This window comes from Mixophyes fleayi, chromosome 1 (genome assembly GCF_038048845.1).
Source record: "Mixophyes fleayi isolate aMixFle1 chromosome 1, aMixFle1.hap1, whole genome shotgun sequence".
NCBI classification, from domain to species: Eukaryota; Metazoa; Chordata; class Amphibia; order Anura; family Limnodynastidae; genus Mixophyes; species Mixophyes fleayi.
In genome coordinates, this window is record NC_134402.1 from 296,061,249 (window position 1) to 296,078,133 (window position 16,885).

Here is a 16,885-nt window from a genome sequence, read left to right on the forward strand (position 1 = left end):
GGAAACAGAAACCAAACTCTGTATTGGAAATGTAAGTTTCCATACTCTGGCTGGACTTGTGGTGGCAGATCCTGAAGAACCGGCCTGACTGTTGCAAGTGGGATGGATTCTGTTTGTGGTTTGCCAAGCCAGAGGGAGTACGAGAAGGTCCACTCACAGACTGAACCACACCCACAACAGTATTGGCCAGTGACCAAGCCCAGACAGGGTCCGCTGAGTCAGAACCAGAAACCCCTGGCGCACAAGGCATGTGATAGGACAACAAGGTAGCATTAGAGGCGGCACAGGTGAACTTCAAATTAGAAGTCACCCCAACCTTAACCCTCAACGATCTCCCCGTAGATGACATGTTGACAGATGGGACAAAAAACATAGTGAAGAAACAGTCAAACAAAAACAGTGAATAAGATGAACAGCACACAATCAAGGCACAGAAAGTGAGCCTGCTATACAGCCAAATAACCCCAATCTAAAAAGTACAACACACTGAGAAGGAGACCAACATCTTCCCGTGGAGACGTATGCACAAGTGTATTGAAGGACTGGGAGAGGACAAGACCTGCAATGTTATCCTCTGAACCGACCTGATCTCTTCTGGCAGAAACACTTTCTGCTGTTTGGTGTCCATGCTGAGTCCCAGGAAGATCCTTGAGTGTATTAAACACCCTTGGCTCTTGAGGAAAGCTATGTGAAGGACATGTGCTGTTGCAAGCAAATCTCTGAGGTGGATCTTATGAGAAGATCGTCTAAGTAAAGAACTCCCCTTGAATGAAGACAAGCTGCCATTACAGACAGACATTCTCGTTCCTGCTTGTGAAAAACCCCTGGAGCCAAGGAGAGGCCGGAGGGAAGAGCCCTAAACTGATATGCCCCCAGACAGGAGCGTGGAGGTATGCGTTCTTTATGTCTATGCAGGCCATAAACTGATTCCTTTCCAATTCATTTATTACTGACCTCAGGGACTTCATCCGAATTTTACCCACTTTTAAGTGGATATTTAGATTTAAGGTGGGTCGAAAGGAACCGCACGGCTTCTTGACAAGAAAAAGGGTTTTAATAAAGCTTTTCCCTTTCTGGATTACTGGGACCCTGCAAATAACTCATGCTGAAAGAAGAGAGGCGATCCAATTTTGTATTACCCGCCTACTGTATGGAACTCGAGCAAACCATGTGGAACAGGACCCAAGAGATCTATCCTGTATCTCCTAGTTATACTGCCCAGAACCCAGGGATCCTGAGAAGACGCTGTCCACTGTTCTAGAAAAGAGACAGGCGCCGCCCCCCCCCCCCTCCCCCTCCCCTCTCGCCACCTCCTGGTGGGCAGAATGGCAGTCAGCGTGCAGGCTTCTCCTGAACCTTGGAGGCCTGACATGAAGCTGAGAAATAGGGTCTACCTCTGACTGGCCCCTAGGAAAGGAGGTCCCCCGAAAGGACTGCCTAAAGGAGCTGAAATGCAGGAGGCGGGCTCTACCCACATTCACTGGCAAAAAGGTGTTCTCCTGGCACCCGTTTACTGAGAAATCAAACCCTGTAATTCCGGCCTGAACCAACCTGATGCAGAAAAAGGAATGGTTTCTAGGGATTTCTTAAGATTCCAAATCAGGCTTCCAGGATCTCAGCCATAAGATTTGTTTTGCTGAAATTTTCGAACCCTGAATAGAGAAAGACACAGACACTGTACTCTGAGCTGCCTCTTTCAAAATGTAAAGGCTGGGGAAGCAATTATGAGTTCTGCAAGGCCTCAGCCAGCTGCTCTGCCCATGCTTCCATGGCTCTAGTGACCCTAGCCGAAGCAAATGTGGGTCTAAAGGAAGAACCCGCTGTTACAATATAGATTTTTTTCTGAGCTTCAATTCTGCGGTTAGTCTGTTCTGCAGTGGTGCAGTGTCCAGGACCGGCAAGGTAGCATGGGGGGCTATACGGGCTACAGGAGTATCCACCCTAGGGATTCCTTCCCCGTGAGCCAGATCCTCTTCCTGTAATGGATATAAGGAAGAGAATCTTCTGGAATAGAAACCTTTAAATCAAGTTGTTTCTATATTACCTCAGCAACCTTGTGCAATTCCACCAACGGAGGAAAACGAATAACCTTTCTTCTGACCTTCTTAGCGAGACTTCTGTTTATAGGACTAGGATCCTCTGACTCTGGGAGGTCCAAGGCCTGCTTTACCGTTAAAAGCAATCAACGGCCTGATATCTGGCAGTTTTTTCCTGATTAGACACGTGAACCTGATCAGGATTAAATTTTGTTTCCCCTTCCTCAGAAAAGGATTTGCGGATCTACACAGATTTCTTTTATTAGGGGCCAAATATGTGGATTCAGAAACTGGTCTAGCTTGTCGAGACGTGTCTGATCCGTTATAGAAAAAGAGAAGGGCCTCCTACAGCCGTTCCCGCAGCAGGACCCCCCCCCACCTTATCCAATATAGAAGAAAGTGTTGCTGAGCTTGTCAATAACAAAGTAGATTTAGTGAGAAGCTGAGCTAAAGAGTAAACGGACTGTGGTAAGTAAACCTTGCATTTATAACAGGTAAAATATTTTTCCATAGGACCTTTTCCTTTATCTAACATTTTACAAAGGAAAGCTTCACAAGCACACCACTGACTTGAAGGAGAAAGAAAAAACAAGTAATCAACTAATCTACAGTAAAAGTTGCACTTGTTCCTTTAAATAAATGTTATTTGCGTTTTGGCAAGTAAGAGTACTATAATACTACCCATACTAGCCCCACTTTTTCAGTAAAGCAATACAGTTTTTATAAATGCTTAATAAAAAAAGAATACTTAGCCAAAAGGCCAACAGGAGAGAAGTCCACCAGCCATGTCCTGATGCTTGCTCCCACCAGGCAGTCTCTGTTCCCGGGCTTCTGCTCCAGAAGACCGGAATACTGCCCGTAAATTGAAAAGCAGGGGAGTTCTATATAATTTTAACTCCCCCTCTTCCATATTGTCTCCATTTTTATTTTTTTTTAGAAAAAATAAATAGCAGAGTAATGGAGACCTCGAAAAGATTGAGGTCTCCTGCAGCGGTTCTGACCCCGATGCCCCCTCCTATTACTGAGGGGAGATCTTGGTATAGCCCCCATCTTGCCGCCTGTCTTAACTCCGATGGTCCGATCCAAGATGGCCGCCGGCATTTCTTTTTATCCGATAACAGGCGCTCTATGCCTGCAGTGGCAGCGCCGGTCATCGGGGAGGCTTTGAGTGTAACAGCGGTCCGGTGAGACCGCTTGTCACTCTGTTCCACACACCCAAGGCTGTGCCAGTGAGAGCCCTCGGCTCTCATCTGACAGAGCCGTGTCTGCGCTGCGGGCTGGGAGTGTGCTCTCTATGGTAGAACACACTCCCAGGTCTGCCTTCAAAATAAAAGTCTCTGTACTTAAAAAATTTAAAGTTTAAGAAAAAAAAAAAAAATGAAATATAAATTAATAAAATAGCACTAGCACTAAAATAGGAGCCCAACTTCTTTGGGCACCTAGAAAAAAAACTGACAGGAAGAGGAAGAGGCAGGGGGATTGTAGAGGGGAGGGGTCTGTCAGCAGTGCCAACGTTAACTAGCTAGGTGCCAACTCCCGAGCTCCCCTCCACAACCCCATGGTAAGCAGTGTCCCCCAGACTGGATGAAAGAGAAAAGTTTTTTTTAGAGTGCTAGTTCATCCTGTCCCTAGTCTATACCCATATGTGTAATCTATAAACATGTCATTCTACTGCAAAAAGCCATGACAACCAATATGTTTTACCAACTAACCCCCCCCAAAAAAAAAAAAAAAGTTTCAGATTTACCATAGAAACTAAGCAAGGCCGATGCTTTAACAGTTAACTGCTAATATTTACCTTAGCCCAGTACCGGAAAGCCACCACCAGAGGTACGAGTCTTGATTCTAATCTACCCAATGCAGCCAGAAGGTTGGTGGTGAGACAAGCATTTTCATTGCCTGCACTCACTTTACATAGACGACCACTAATAGGAGGAAAGAAACATGGGTTTTTAAAGTTTCAGGCTACTGAACACATTTGCACAAAGAAATTCATTTATATAAACTGAAAGCTTTGTGTTTTATCGTTATATTGCCCATCTGCTGGCATCGCATATTAAGCAGTAAACTTGGGGTACTGCTGGAACTGGATTTGGAGTGGGCAACATCTATCCAAATAGAGCTAAAAATCTTGGCTCCAATTTAATGTTTAATATTTGCTTTATGAAATAAACGGTTACTCAGTTATGCAACCAAGGTTAGTTGCATGTCAGAATGACCATTATAACCTAATCAATAGGATGCCACAAGGTATATATAACAAAAAGACAGAAACAAAACACACCCCAAAAACACACAAAGGGCCATTTTAAACTCAATTTTGATCAATATCAAAGTCCAATGTGCAACTACTGCTCACACCTTTGCTTTTCTCTGCAGACCACTACAGGCACCCTGGCGTGGAAATCAGCATCAAAGTCTGTGAATAAATCTAAAAGAAAAGTATGGAGAAGATAAAGTCCAGAATAAGTTACAATTTTTCCTAGTTTTTATTTTTTAAATATTTAAGTTGCACCATGAGGATTTCCCCCAGCTTTAAAGAAAATGTGTTGACGCTGCAATGGATTCCAAAGTACCAATAATTATAGCCAGTGTCTATATAAGCAACTCGAACGCTTGAACAATTTTGGTATTTCTAACAAAAGCAAAACAAGCAGCATATATTTGCAGTACAGGGGTTATTAAAATTACCATATACATCTTTATCAATATTTAAATTACTTCTAAATATTTATTAGTGTTTAGAAAACAAACATTTTTTAGTCTTAATGAAACTTCTTTTTTTATTCACAATGCAGAAAAAGCCCAAAACAAAACTCAACTGCCCAAAACTATCTTTCATACTCCATGGTAGCCCTCAAACAGGTATTCAGGTGAATAGAGACACCTCCAGAAGATATTGACTGCCGCTTCCTTTGTAGCAGTGTAGTAGAGTCTTTTTATTTTTTTATCTAAAGGGCTTGCCTGGTTTCTTTGTGTATATATGGAGAGTCTGATGTCCAATGACAGGGACATTTTTAAAAGCTGTATGCTTCTGTAGAGGCAACTAGTAACAATACCTGAGCAGCGGATGTTATTTCCAGGTCAACATGTCCAAAGGACACAGGAGCAAGATTCCATTATAAATACTTGTAGCATACATCGCCAAGTCATGGACACAGCCTGCAGCCGGAACCTGCCCCAAGAAAAGCGGAGACCTATTCTAGGTAATCCCTAGCAAGGGGTGTTTCTTCAATAGATATTTTTAGTTAATTGCTTAATTTCTCCTCTCCCTCTCTGTACTCCAACAGCCTGTGTAAGGGAAAAAAAAAAAGAAAGAGAATATACGCAAGCATAAAAATTCTTCGTCCACTGGGAGACACAAGGAACATTGGGGAATAGTGTAGGGGATTCAGACGCGTGGGTACTTTAAACAAACTGAGGCCTAATGGGGAAGGAGCTGGGGTCAGGTGTTAATCAAGCCCCAGAGAATAGGAAACAAAAACAGAGAAATGAACAGAAAAGATAACACTCGAACCAAAAATCACAATGTCACACAAAAAGGAGAAACCAGAGCTTCATAGCAGGCACCTGGACACTAAAAATCCCATTCTCTCCCACACTGATTGGGGGGGAAAAAAACCAGGATAACTATGGATATCCCAAAGCTGCCATCACTGATGGGAACGATCAGAAGAAACAGAAAAGCCCTTTTCTCCCAAAACTGGCATCACTGGATGCAAAAACACGGAACCTAAAGAACCAAGTAAAAAAGTGTAAACTGAGGACCAGATAGCCGCCAAACACTGCTGCTCAGTTGAGGTGCCACACTGATGCTCAAGAAGCGCTCATCAACCTTCTGGCGTAAGCCCTAAAATTCTCCAGAACAGGCTGCCCTGCCCCACCATAAGCCTGACCAATTACAGCTGCAATCCACTGAGCAATAGTCTGGCTGGCCAGTCCCTCATTTGCACATCATAGGAGGAAAAAATAACATTCAGTCTTGCACACATCTATGCACATAAGTGGACATTCAGAGGAGGAAGAGAAGCCTTATTTTCTGAAGACATATCCGGTAAGGGCAGGGATGACTAGGTCCTGATTACTTTGGAACCAGGACACCACTTTGGGAAAGGAGAGTTTTATCTTAAAAACCGCCCTATCTTCATGAAAAACAAGGAGAGGAGACTTGCAGGACAAAGCTCTGAAACGCTTCTAGTCCTAAAAATAGCCAAAAAGGGAAATTCCTTGCATGGAAGACTAGTCAAGTACACTAACATTCCTCTTTTTGAACTCTTGTACAAAAAGCAATCAACACAATTTAAATCCCAAGGTGGCAAATGGAGGACTATATGATTACTGCAAATGAAGTAACCCCTGCAAGAACATCTGCACATAAGGAAAAAAAGGTATTTGAAAGATACTTTACTTAAGGTTCAGATGTCTGCTCTAAAGCACAAACAAGTGCCCAGCCCACCCTGCAAGAACAGAAGCAACCTGAATAGAAGAGGCTGGGCACCCTTTCCTTTCATACCAGGAAATATAAATCCTCCAGACATTATGATCGCTTTTGGCTTCGCTTCAGAGCATGAAGCATGGTTTGCATCATGCGCTCAGACAAGCACTTCGCGCGAAGGATCATGGCTTCAACAGTCACAAAGTTAAAGACATACGTTCTAAAATAAATGGGAAAAAAAAATGGTACTTGACACAAGTCTGGCAGGAGAGGCAGACGCCACGACTGACCCACTGCCATGGAGAGAAAGGATAACCAGGCCCTTCGAGGTCAATCTGGCACCACCAGAATGCCTTCTTTCGTCCCCTTCAAGACCCGTGTAAGCATGGCTACCAGAGGGAACAGGTAAACCTCCATGGAATGAACATGGAGTCTACCAACACTGCCCAAGGATCTTTTGCCCTGGAGCAGAAGAGCTCCACCTTGTGGATCAACTGAAACGACATGTTAATATCTGGTTGATTTCACATTTCCAGCAACTCATAACACCTCTGGATGGAGAGACCATTCACTGGGGGCCGTGTCAGACTGGGGCATGAAGGGCCCCACTGGGGGACTTCAAAGCTAGGTGCCCACCAGAGGGGGTGTGACCAGCCATCATAGAGGCAAGACCAGACATTAGAGGGAGAGTGGTCAGCCCACGAAGGACAGCTAGCACCATAGTGTAGCATATAAAGAATACAGTCTGTTCTGCCCAATCTAAGGGACAGTTCAAGTCTCACACACAAAAAAAACAAAAAACGGGATTGTCGCTCTAGATCAGGCTTGGCTAACCTGTGGCACGCCAGGTGTGGTGAAACTACAAGCCCTTGCATGCTTTGCTAATATATAGCAGCTTATTCCTGGGACTTGTCGTTTCACAACACCTGGAGTGTCACAGGTTAGCCAATACTGGTGTAGCGTGTGAGCATTCACTGCTTATAAGTAAAGGAATCCGACAGTGATTGAGGTATTACAAGTAAGAAAAAAAAATGTTCTTCTGGAAGACAGACACTCATTCTTGTGCAAATTCAGATTGATCAATCATGTTTCTGTGAACATGTCTCAGGTCCTGGATTTCCTTCAAGAGGGTTTACAGAAGGGCTTGACACTGAAGATAAAAGTTTTGGCACTTCATGTATTACAAACAAGACTGACATCAAGGGAGGTGGTGGAAAGACCCCCTTCAAATCACAAAGGATTCAACCTGGCATTAAATCTTTTGTGGCACAGTGGGATCTTAAGCTTGTTTTGGAGGCTCTAGTATCAGAACCTTTACATGACTGACATCCCAAATGCTATTCTTCGTGGCAATCATATCGGTTTTGGAAGAGTGAGAACTGAAGATTTTATACGTTCAAAAAAATGATTCCTTACATCATAGACCGATAAATTAGTGCCAATATCAAAGCCTGTATTCTTCCAAGATAGTGTCAACGTTTTACATGAATCAAGATACTGGGGTCCATCCCTTTGTCCAAATCCTACTAACGACACAGAGGAAAGATTCCACTCCCTGGACACAGTCAGAGCAATTGCAGTGCATCTTTCAAGAACAAAGGAATTCAGGAAGGCGGATCATCTTTGTATTTCCTGAATGTACACATCAAGGACAAGTACGATTCAAAGACTTTATAAGCCTGACAATCCACCTTGCACAAGAGGAAAGGATACTAGATGCCTAAAGATTTTGAAGGCACATGCTACAACAGCACTGGCAGCCTCCTGGGCACACAGAGCTTCAGCAAATGAACTATGCAAAGCTGTAACCTGGTCATCTTTCCATACATTACTCTGTGTTTTGGATTTCAGCTGACTGTTTGGATGGAAATTTCTTCAAGCACTTATTAAAAATAAAAAAAAAGTCAATAAAATATTTTTTATGCATGGATTCAATGTTTGCTTAGTTTTGTGAAACCACATCCCATTTGGGAGAGCGGCCATGGAGTATGAAGAGAAAATTATGTATATTATATTTATCATTAATTTAGTTTCTTCAAAGCAAAATTGTGAATTTGTGCACTTTTTTCTCTCCATCATCATCCCCCACCCAGGTTCTGAGAGTGTGGTGAAGAAAATACTAAAGCTGCTAATATTTACTCCAAGAATGCACCTTAACCTAGGGCTTACCAGGTGCTCTTCAGCTTCTTTGGAGTAAACTCTAGGTGCACGCATGCAAGCTATGCCGATCTCATCAGTGATGCAGGTCACTGCCACTTCCCATATAAATGCCTGACCTGAAGCACTCTTGGCTTCCCTGATCAATACAACAGTCTGTCTTAAGCAGTAGCTTTTGCTACAATAATGTGGTCTAGGAAGCCACTCCAACTTCAGCTTGCATTCACCACTGAGGCCCTCCAGATACTACTCTGGGCATCGCAGGGAAAGCCCGTACAAATACAATAAACCTCTACTCTGACACTGCCTATATTCCACTGAAGAGACAGGAAAGAGACCTAGAAAGGAGGGGGGAGATCTACTCTCTGGAAGGGTTTCTCCCCCCCCCCCCCCCCCCCCGCTTCTCCTCACTGCAGATCAGGGAGTTAAACTATTTATTAAGGCTGCCAACAAGCTAAAATTACATCATTCACTGTTAATTTAAATTTCCTCAAGGTACTCCATGGCAGTCCTAATATTCCCTCACATTATGGCCAAAGACAACAAAGTAGTAACCACACTGTATACCATCTGGGGACTGTCAACTTTTTCCCATCACTACTCAGCTGACTAATTGTTAACCAATTCATAAACCATCCTAAACATAAAAAAAAAACAAAAGCAAAAAAAAAAAGCCTATATAGTTTAACAAAGGTAGACATTTAAACACTGCACACAATTCTGTTTCAGTACAATACACTTTATGAAGTGTTACAAACTGGGTTGGTTAATGATGTACATCTTCGAAAAAAAGAGCAATGGAATCTTACCACTTTGTTTTAGCCTTTCTTGAACTAACAAAAGAACATCTGGTTGATTCATCTAGAAATAAGAAAAGCAAAAAGACAAAGTGAAACAGCTCAAAATCCTAAGGCTTTATCCAAAGAAACACACATTGATGTTTTATCGTTTAATGAAAAACTGAATGAGTATTTGGCCACATCATCGTGGAGTTAATCAGTGTTAATTTAAACTGAAGTGTTACATTTTTCAAGACATAAGAGTACCAATAATTTGAGAGGACCAAGCACTCATCAGTCTTTAATCTACATCCATACAGAAAAGTAGGACAAAAATAACTTGTAGCCTAGCAGCACAAAATATTTCAGTAGAGAGACCAGGAAGACTGGAAGAAAGCCACAGATTTCAGGGGGTTATTTTTTTATACAACTTGGAGGTTGAAGAACTACTCAAAGCAAATCTACACATTTGCCCAAGGAGGATGGGACACATTGTAGCATCCCCAATATGCTAAACAGAGGAATATTTTCCCAACCAAAAAGCAGGACTTAAAAGGGCTGAAGTATAGAAGGGAAATTGCTAGGGGAGACAGCTATGCCTGTTCAGCTTAGTATGCAACGCGAAAAACCAGGGGGGGGGGTTCTGAGCTAGCTTTCCAGGCATCCCCCTCTGCTCACAAAAGGTAACCAAACTGGAGAGCATTGCCAGAAGTAAAAACCACACACACACTTAAAGCAGGCAAAGCCCAAGTAAACAGTCCCTGCAGGGCTGTGGGAGAGGATAGATTATTTGACAAGGACTAAGTTCCCTGCCACCTGTTAGAGAAAGTTTATAGTTGTCTAGGATGGTCTAAATAACATAAAAAAAAAAAATATATATATATATATATATATATATATATATATATATATATATATATATATATATATATATATATATATATATATCAAATTCTAACTGTATAAATTGCTTTGTACACTTATCACTTGGATAGCATTATATTTTTCCATATTCAGTTACTGTATCTTTAAACTATTTAGTAATGGAGTGTTACAATTAAAAAAATAAAATCCACACACTTAACAAGCCTTACAGATTGCAATCAAAGGGGGGTATTCAATTGTTGTTCCGGGCCGCAAAAAAACGAGCACGTTAAAACTATTACCGTTCATACGGTAATTACTCACTGAATTTCATCTCGCTGCGAGATGAAATTCAGCGAGTAAACTACCGTAATAACGGTTTTTACGCGCAAGTTTACCGTATAAACGGTAATAGTTTTAACGCGCTCGTTTTTTTGCGGCCCGGAACAACAATTGAATACCCCCCAAAGTGTTTTTTGGGCTTAACAGATAACTACAAAACTACTGTCTAGCAATTCACATTCCTCAGTAAAATAGGATGCATTCTCTGTACTATTGGATCCAGCTTACAAAAATTCTGCCTCCATCACCAGGTAAACAGAAAGGAACACCTTTATGTCCAAATCTAATGCTGCACATCATCCTCAGGTAATAAGCAAGAAGTTTGACGGACCTTGTTAGGGGTCAAGTAAAATAAATGTATTCTATTTTAAATATTTAAAAAGGTTAATAGCTTACATTGGCAGGAAACTGAACGTCTATGTTCAGGTCTGAACTTGTGAAACCCATTTTGCTGCAGGAGGATCCATATAACCTCAGATAACACCCTGTGAAAAACAAAGAAATTCACATTAAAAAAATAAAAAAAAGGGAAACCCCCCCCCCCCCCCCCATACACAGAAAAGGTTGGAGTGGAGAATTAAAATTGCCTATACCTGGGAGCTTCTCTTTAATGAGAGTTTCCATAGCACTTAGAGTGGACTGTCTCTTAAGAAAGTCTTCTTCATCCAAGCCATGCTCCCGTACTATTTTTTCAATCGCAATATCGATTGCTTGTATCTGAGGCACTGTTGGTGGTGGTAGAGTGGTCAGCAATTCCTCTTCCCTTTTATCCTGCAAGACCAGAATTTTTAAATCACGCTCTCCCATATTTACCTTCACTTACAACATTTTAAAATCACTAATGATGCCATTAATTCAAAAATGTTTCTTGTTGTACAATTAATTTTCCCTATGCATAACATAAAAGTTGGTGGTGTTGCTGTTTCCACTAAAGTTTGTCACATTTGTAGTATATTTCCTGCTCAGATTCCATAGCAGTCCTAGCAAATGGCCTAATCCTTTATCAGGTTAGTAGACAGCCCTGGAAGGTATATAGTGTGACTACTTCCTTCGTTGTCTTTTTCCTGTCTCATTAAAGAGTAAATCAGCGGTGAGTGTAGCAAGGTTTTTTGATTTTGTTGTACATGTGGCCTTAGCTATGGTTCCCAATGAAGATCCAGAGGGTCCTGTGGGGCGCTTCCTATACAGAAGGGGGAGGGTAAGTGGAATACACTAAACAAAAGTGTGTACAAGACAGCTTTGAGTAGTACCCAGGAAAAGTTTTTGTGAAAGTACAGACTAGACTAATGTCATGTGAAGTCTTTCAGAAACTCATGGAGAAACCAGCACTCTCTAATACCCAGACTCTTTGGTAGACAAGCAGTCAGGAGGCATTTGAATAGTTCTTGACCTAAGAATACAAAACAAAATGTGTGCATTCAAGACATTTCTGCAAAGACTAAGTTTTTTTCCCCAATGCAATAAACTAAAAGTGATATGAGATTTCCTTAGAATATATTTACAGGATGACCATCTGCACATCAAAACAGTTTTCTCCGATTCTGCAGGGCACCATTACCAGTCAGCCATTTGGCTTCTAAACATCACCCAGCACCTTTAGTAAGGTACCAGTGGTTCATATGGTTGCGTTTAGGAAACAGGGAATTGCAGTTTGTCCCATCACCATAATATCCACTAGATAAGGCATAACAGAACACCATGCCCACATACTGAATTCCTAATTCATGACGACTATATTGCCATTGACATCAAGTAGCTAACTGAACAATTGCTGCAGGGACACAAACATCTGACCGCTGCAGTGAAGTGCCTAATAGGTGAATTAGAACGTGGCACAAATATGGTTAATAATCTCAGCACAAGTATGTGGTGGAATTCAAATCTGTAACTCTCAGCATACAGAAAGGCAATGACTGATATTTATACACAGATCTCCCACAACATTAGAACCACGGACAAGTTAAGTGAACATTTGTTATCTTGCTACAATGGCACCTGTGAAGATGTGGGATATATTAGGAAGCAAGTGAAAAATCAGTTCTTGAAGTTGATGTGTTGGAAGCAGGTCAAATGGGCAAGAGTAAGCATCCGAGTATGACAAGGGCTAATTTGGGATGGCTAGACTATTGATTGTGTTAGAACATTTCAAAAACAGCAGGTCTTGTGGGGCGTTTCTGGTAAGCATTGGTGAGTACCTACAAAAAGTGGCCCAAGGAAAAACAACCGGGTCTGATGGGTATGGGGAGCAAGGCTAGCCCGTCCAGTCCAATCCCACAGACATGGTACCATAGCACAAATTGCTGAAAAAAGCAACGCTGGCTAAGCTGGAAAGGTGTCAGAACACACAGTGCATCACAACTTGCGTAGCTGCACACTGGTAAGCGTATCCATGCTGACCCCTGTCCACCGCAGAAAGAGTCTAAAATGAGCATGTGAATGACAGAACAGAACCATGGATAAATTGAGGAAGGTTGTCTGGTCTGATGAATTAGGTTCTCTTTTACACCCACTATGGGAAGAAGGAAAGTTGGAGAAAGCAGTCTGATGGCCCTGGGCAAAGTTCTGTTGGGAAGCCTTGGGTCCTGGCATTCGTGTGGATGTTACTTTGACATGCACCAGCCACCTAAACATTGTTGCAGACGAGGTACACCCCTTCATGGCAGTGCTATTACCTGATGGCAGTTTGGGTTCTCAGCAGGATAATGCACCCAGCAAAAGTGGTTTAGGAATGGTTTGAGGAACATGACAGATCAATGTGTTAGCATCAGGTCCAAATCCCCCAGACCTCAATCATATAAAGCATCTGTGGAATGAGCTGAAAAAGCAAGGCATGGAGGCACCACCTAGTAGCAAATACTTTAAATCCTGAAAGCAAACATCTTTGTGCAAGATATCACAGGATACCATGAGAGGTTTTTGTGGAGAGCATGCCACAACGGACCAGAGTTCTTTTGACAGCACAAGGGGAACTTACAATATATTGAGCAGATTTTTTATTTTTTTTAAAGTTGTGGCTGATTGGTGTATATTCTATATTAAAAAAAATAAAATAAAAACTAAATAAATATCCCAATTACTGGCGTTTTCTGAAACTCTGCTCCACAACAGCCCAACTACCAGAGGAGTCATTCGCCCATCTGGAGTGCTCCTCAGAACACAGTCCACTCAAACTCACTGACCACCTGAGAGGTTGATTACTATTCAGAATCTAGCAGGAAATTGACGCTTGTCAGAATACTAGGTCCCCAACCATATCTGCCAATACGACCTTGGAGCCATACCTAGTACTGGTTAATCAAGTCTTTGGATAAAAAGATTTCCAGACTACTGAAAAGGGTCAGATACGCAGTAAGCCAGACCTACCTGTTAAGGGAGGTGCAAATGCTAGAAACTAAGAAAATGAGGAGGAGTGCTTTAGCTTACCTCCCTATGGCACTCTGTCATTATCACAACAGACTGCTGTGTCATTATCACAACAGACTGAGCTTGCACTCGTGTCCAGGCTCTGGGAGACTGAGACAAGGGTTGTACAAACACCTCTTAGGAAAAGGGGATGAGCAGACGGGTAAATATACATATATGAACCCATACAAAAACTGCATTATAGCGCAATACAATCTTAAGGCGCTAATGCAGTCTGTCCCCATAGGATATCTAATGAAATATTACTATGTAGAATAGCAATAATAGTATAGTGACTAACAATGGCAAGTAACAAAAGCACTCAACAACCCTAGAAGGCAGAGTACAGTGTCAGAATGACTAAATATGGACCATAATCTATATCAAAATAATTTTTGTATACAGTGTAATCCATTTAAAAAAGTGCTGTCTCAAAATATCTGCAATACCTTAAATAGCCTAGAAGAGCAATCAGGAAGGAGATGCATTTAAAGTGCTGGTCACCATGCCTAATATGCAGCACCACTGAAAAGTATACTAGAGATTATTTTTTTTTAAAATAAAAATATAAACACAAAGCCCACACTTCCTACTATAGGAAAGAGATAGCATACAAGTTTATAGTTTGAATAGATGCCTACTTCAGCACAGTGCCCTCTATAACCCATGGTTGAGCAGTGTCTTCCCACAAGTGTGATGAATGAGAAGAGGGGATTTATGTACCAATGTTAAATCTTTCTCTGAATCCATCGGGGGAACACTGCTACAATGGGATTGCATGAGGGCACAGGAGTTGGCACTTAAACAGTTAACTAAACTTGCTGCCGACTCCTCTCTGCAACCCCTACTAGCTTCAGTGTAATTAAAAAGTCATATTGAAAAGAGCAACCAACCAAGACCACACAGCAGAAGAGCAAGAAGGAGGGAAAGCAGTGTCCCCTAGATAAATCTCTCTGGATGAATGGGATTTAGCTAATTACATTAGATTCACTCTGGGGGACACTGCTACAATGAGGACATACCAAAGAAGCCCCCTAAGGGAGGGAATGCTCCAATAGCCCGGCAAAACACTGTCGACGCAAGCACATTAAACTGAAAGAACTTTGTGAAGGTATGCACAAAGAACCAGGTGGCCAACAGACAGTTGAACCCCCGAAGCCCATTGGCGCACGGCCCAAGATGCCCCCACAGAACAAGTGCAGTGGGCAGAGATCCTTGACAGCACAGGTCCGTTCAAGCTCGCATAAGCCTGCTTAATCATGGACTTGTTAAAATGAGCAATAGTTTGCTTGAAGGCTGGCCAACCCCTTTTTGAGAATCATAAAAACAAAGAAGGAATCCAAATTTTCTATAAGATGTTCTATCCACATAAATTCGCAATGCCACAACGACATCTAAGGATGCAGGAAAAGAAGAATCAGATGAAGATGAACCACCCTTAAAAGCCAGAACCACAATGTCTAAAAACTTTGCATGTTAAAAGTCTCAAAGGTTCTTCGAAAGGCTCCATTTTGAGCCTTTACATTCGATTGACTTAACACCAAATTCAAATTCAGGGGGGGCAATGGGCAGAACACAAGGTGGCTGAACCCGTAACACTCCCTGGAAAAAAGCATGAACTTCCGGTATAACTGCCAGTCTACGTTGAAAGAATACAGAGAGCAGATACTTGAACCTTCAGAGAAGCCAGCCGAAGTCCTGCTTTCAAACCGGTCTGTAGAAAAGCCAACAGATGGGATATTTTGAAGAGGTCCGCTCTGGAAAAATGCTGTTCACACCATCTAATGTAAAGCCTACCACATCCTATGGTATACGCAAGCTGAAGAAGGTTTGCAGACCCCATCTCTGAACAAACATCTGAAAAACCCGAGGGTGGAGGGACCATTCCCTGGGAAGGAATGAATGTCTGCTCAGGAAATCTGCCTACCAATTCTCGACCCCTGTAATGAACAACGTCTGGCTGCCCAGATGAAGATCTAGTTTGTCACCTTCATGGCATTCGCACTCTTTGTTCCTGTCGGTTTATATATGCAACTGCAGTCGCGTACCGGTCTGCCTTGTAATAGAGGCTGTGCTTCCCGAAGGGCTAGAAGCATCGCCTTCAACTTCATATATTGGATTTGCTGGAGATTGTTCCTGCCTGTCCACAGATGCTGTAGATGGAGACTGAGGACAACTGCTCCCCAACCCTGAAGACAGACATCGGTAGTCACAAGAATCCAGCACCAAGGGACAGAGGAAGGTCCTGTTGTCAGGTGTCACAGATCAATCCAAAGAAGGGAGAGACACTTCTGCTGAAACGGTAATTCGTTCAGTATTGGGATGAAGAGGAGACCCTGACCCCTGCCTTAGAAGTTCCCAATGGAATCTCCAAGAGTTGAACCCTATGAAAGGATCTCGAACGTGGACACCAAGTATCCCAGAAGCTTCAAACCTAAAAGAATGGATGGATTTGAATGATGCAGGAGTCTCCTTACTGCCTGCCTTGACGTACAAGCCTTTGGTTTCGGAAGGAAAACTTCTGACACATGGTGTCCATTAGAAGTCCTCAGAAAATGATATTTCTGTAGAAACTGAGACATGTATTATAAATTATCCCAACAGTGTTGTTCCAAGATCAGAATGGTGAGACTCAGTTGTTGTTCTAGGACTAGCCGAGACGACGCCTTGAGAAGCAAGTCGTCTAAATACAATACTATATTTACACCCAGATTTCTCAAGTGAGAGGCCATAATCTTTGTGAATACTCTTGGCGCTGTTGAAAGTTCGAAGGGCAGTGCCCATAATTGAAAGTGGGAGCTTCCCATCGTCAAACGCAGAAGAGACTGATTTTCCTCCACGTTTTAATTTGGGAAGGACGAGTCTGATAT

General features: G+C 42.3%; 1 protein-coding gene across 2 annotated transcripts in view; it reads right to left on the minus strand.

Annotated features, from left to right (window-relative positions):
• TUT7 (terminal uridylyl transferase 7) overlaps positions 1-16,885 on the minus strand; it is a 96,578-nt gene that overhangs the window by 60,195 nt on the left and 19,498 nt on the right. For both annotated transcript variants that reach the window (XM_075211072.1, XM_075211073.1), the window contains exons 5-9: positions 11,207-11,384; positions 11,010-11,098; positions 9,438-9,489; positions 4,398-4,467; positions 3,835-3,961 (exon numbers count right to left, since the gene is read on the minus strand). In XM_075211072.1, coding sequence (XP_075067173.1) covers positions 3,835-3,961; positions 4,398-4,467; positions 9,438-9,489; positions 11,010-11,098; positions 11,207-11,384 — 516 coding nt within the window. The remainder of the gene's footprint in view (positions 1-3,834; positions 3,962-4,397; positions 4,468-9,437; positions 9,490-11,009; positions 11,099-11,206; positions 11,385-16,885) is intronic.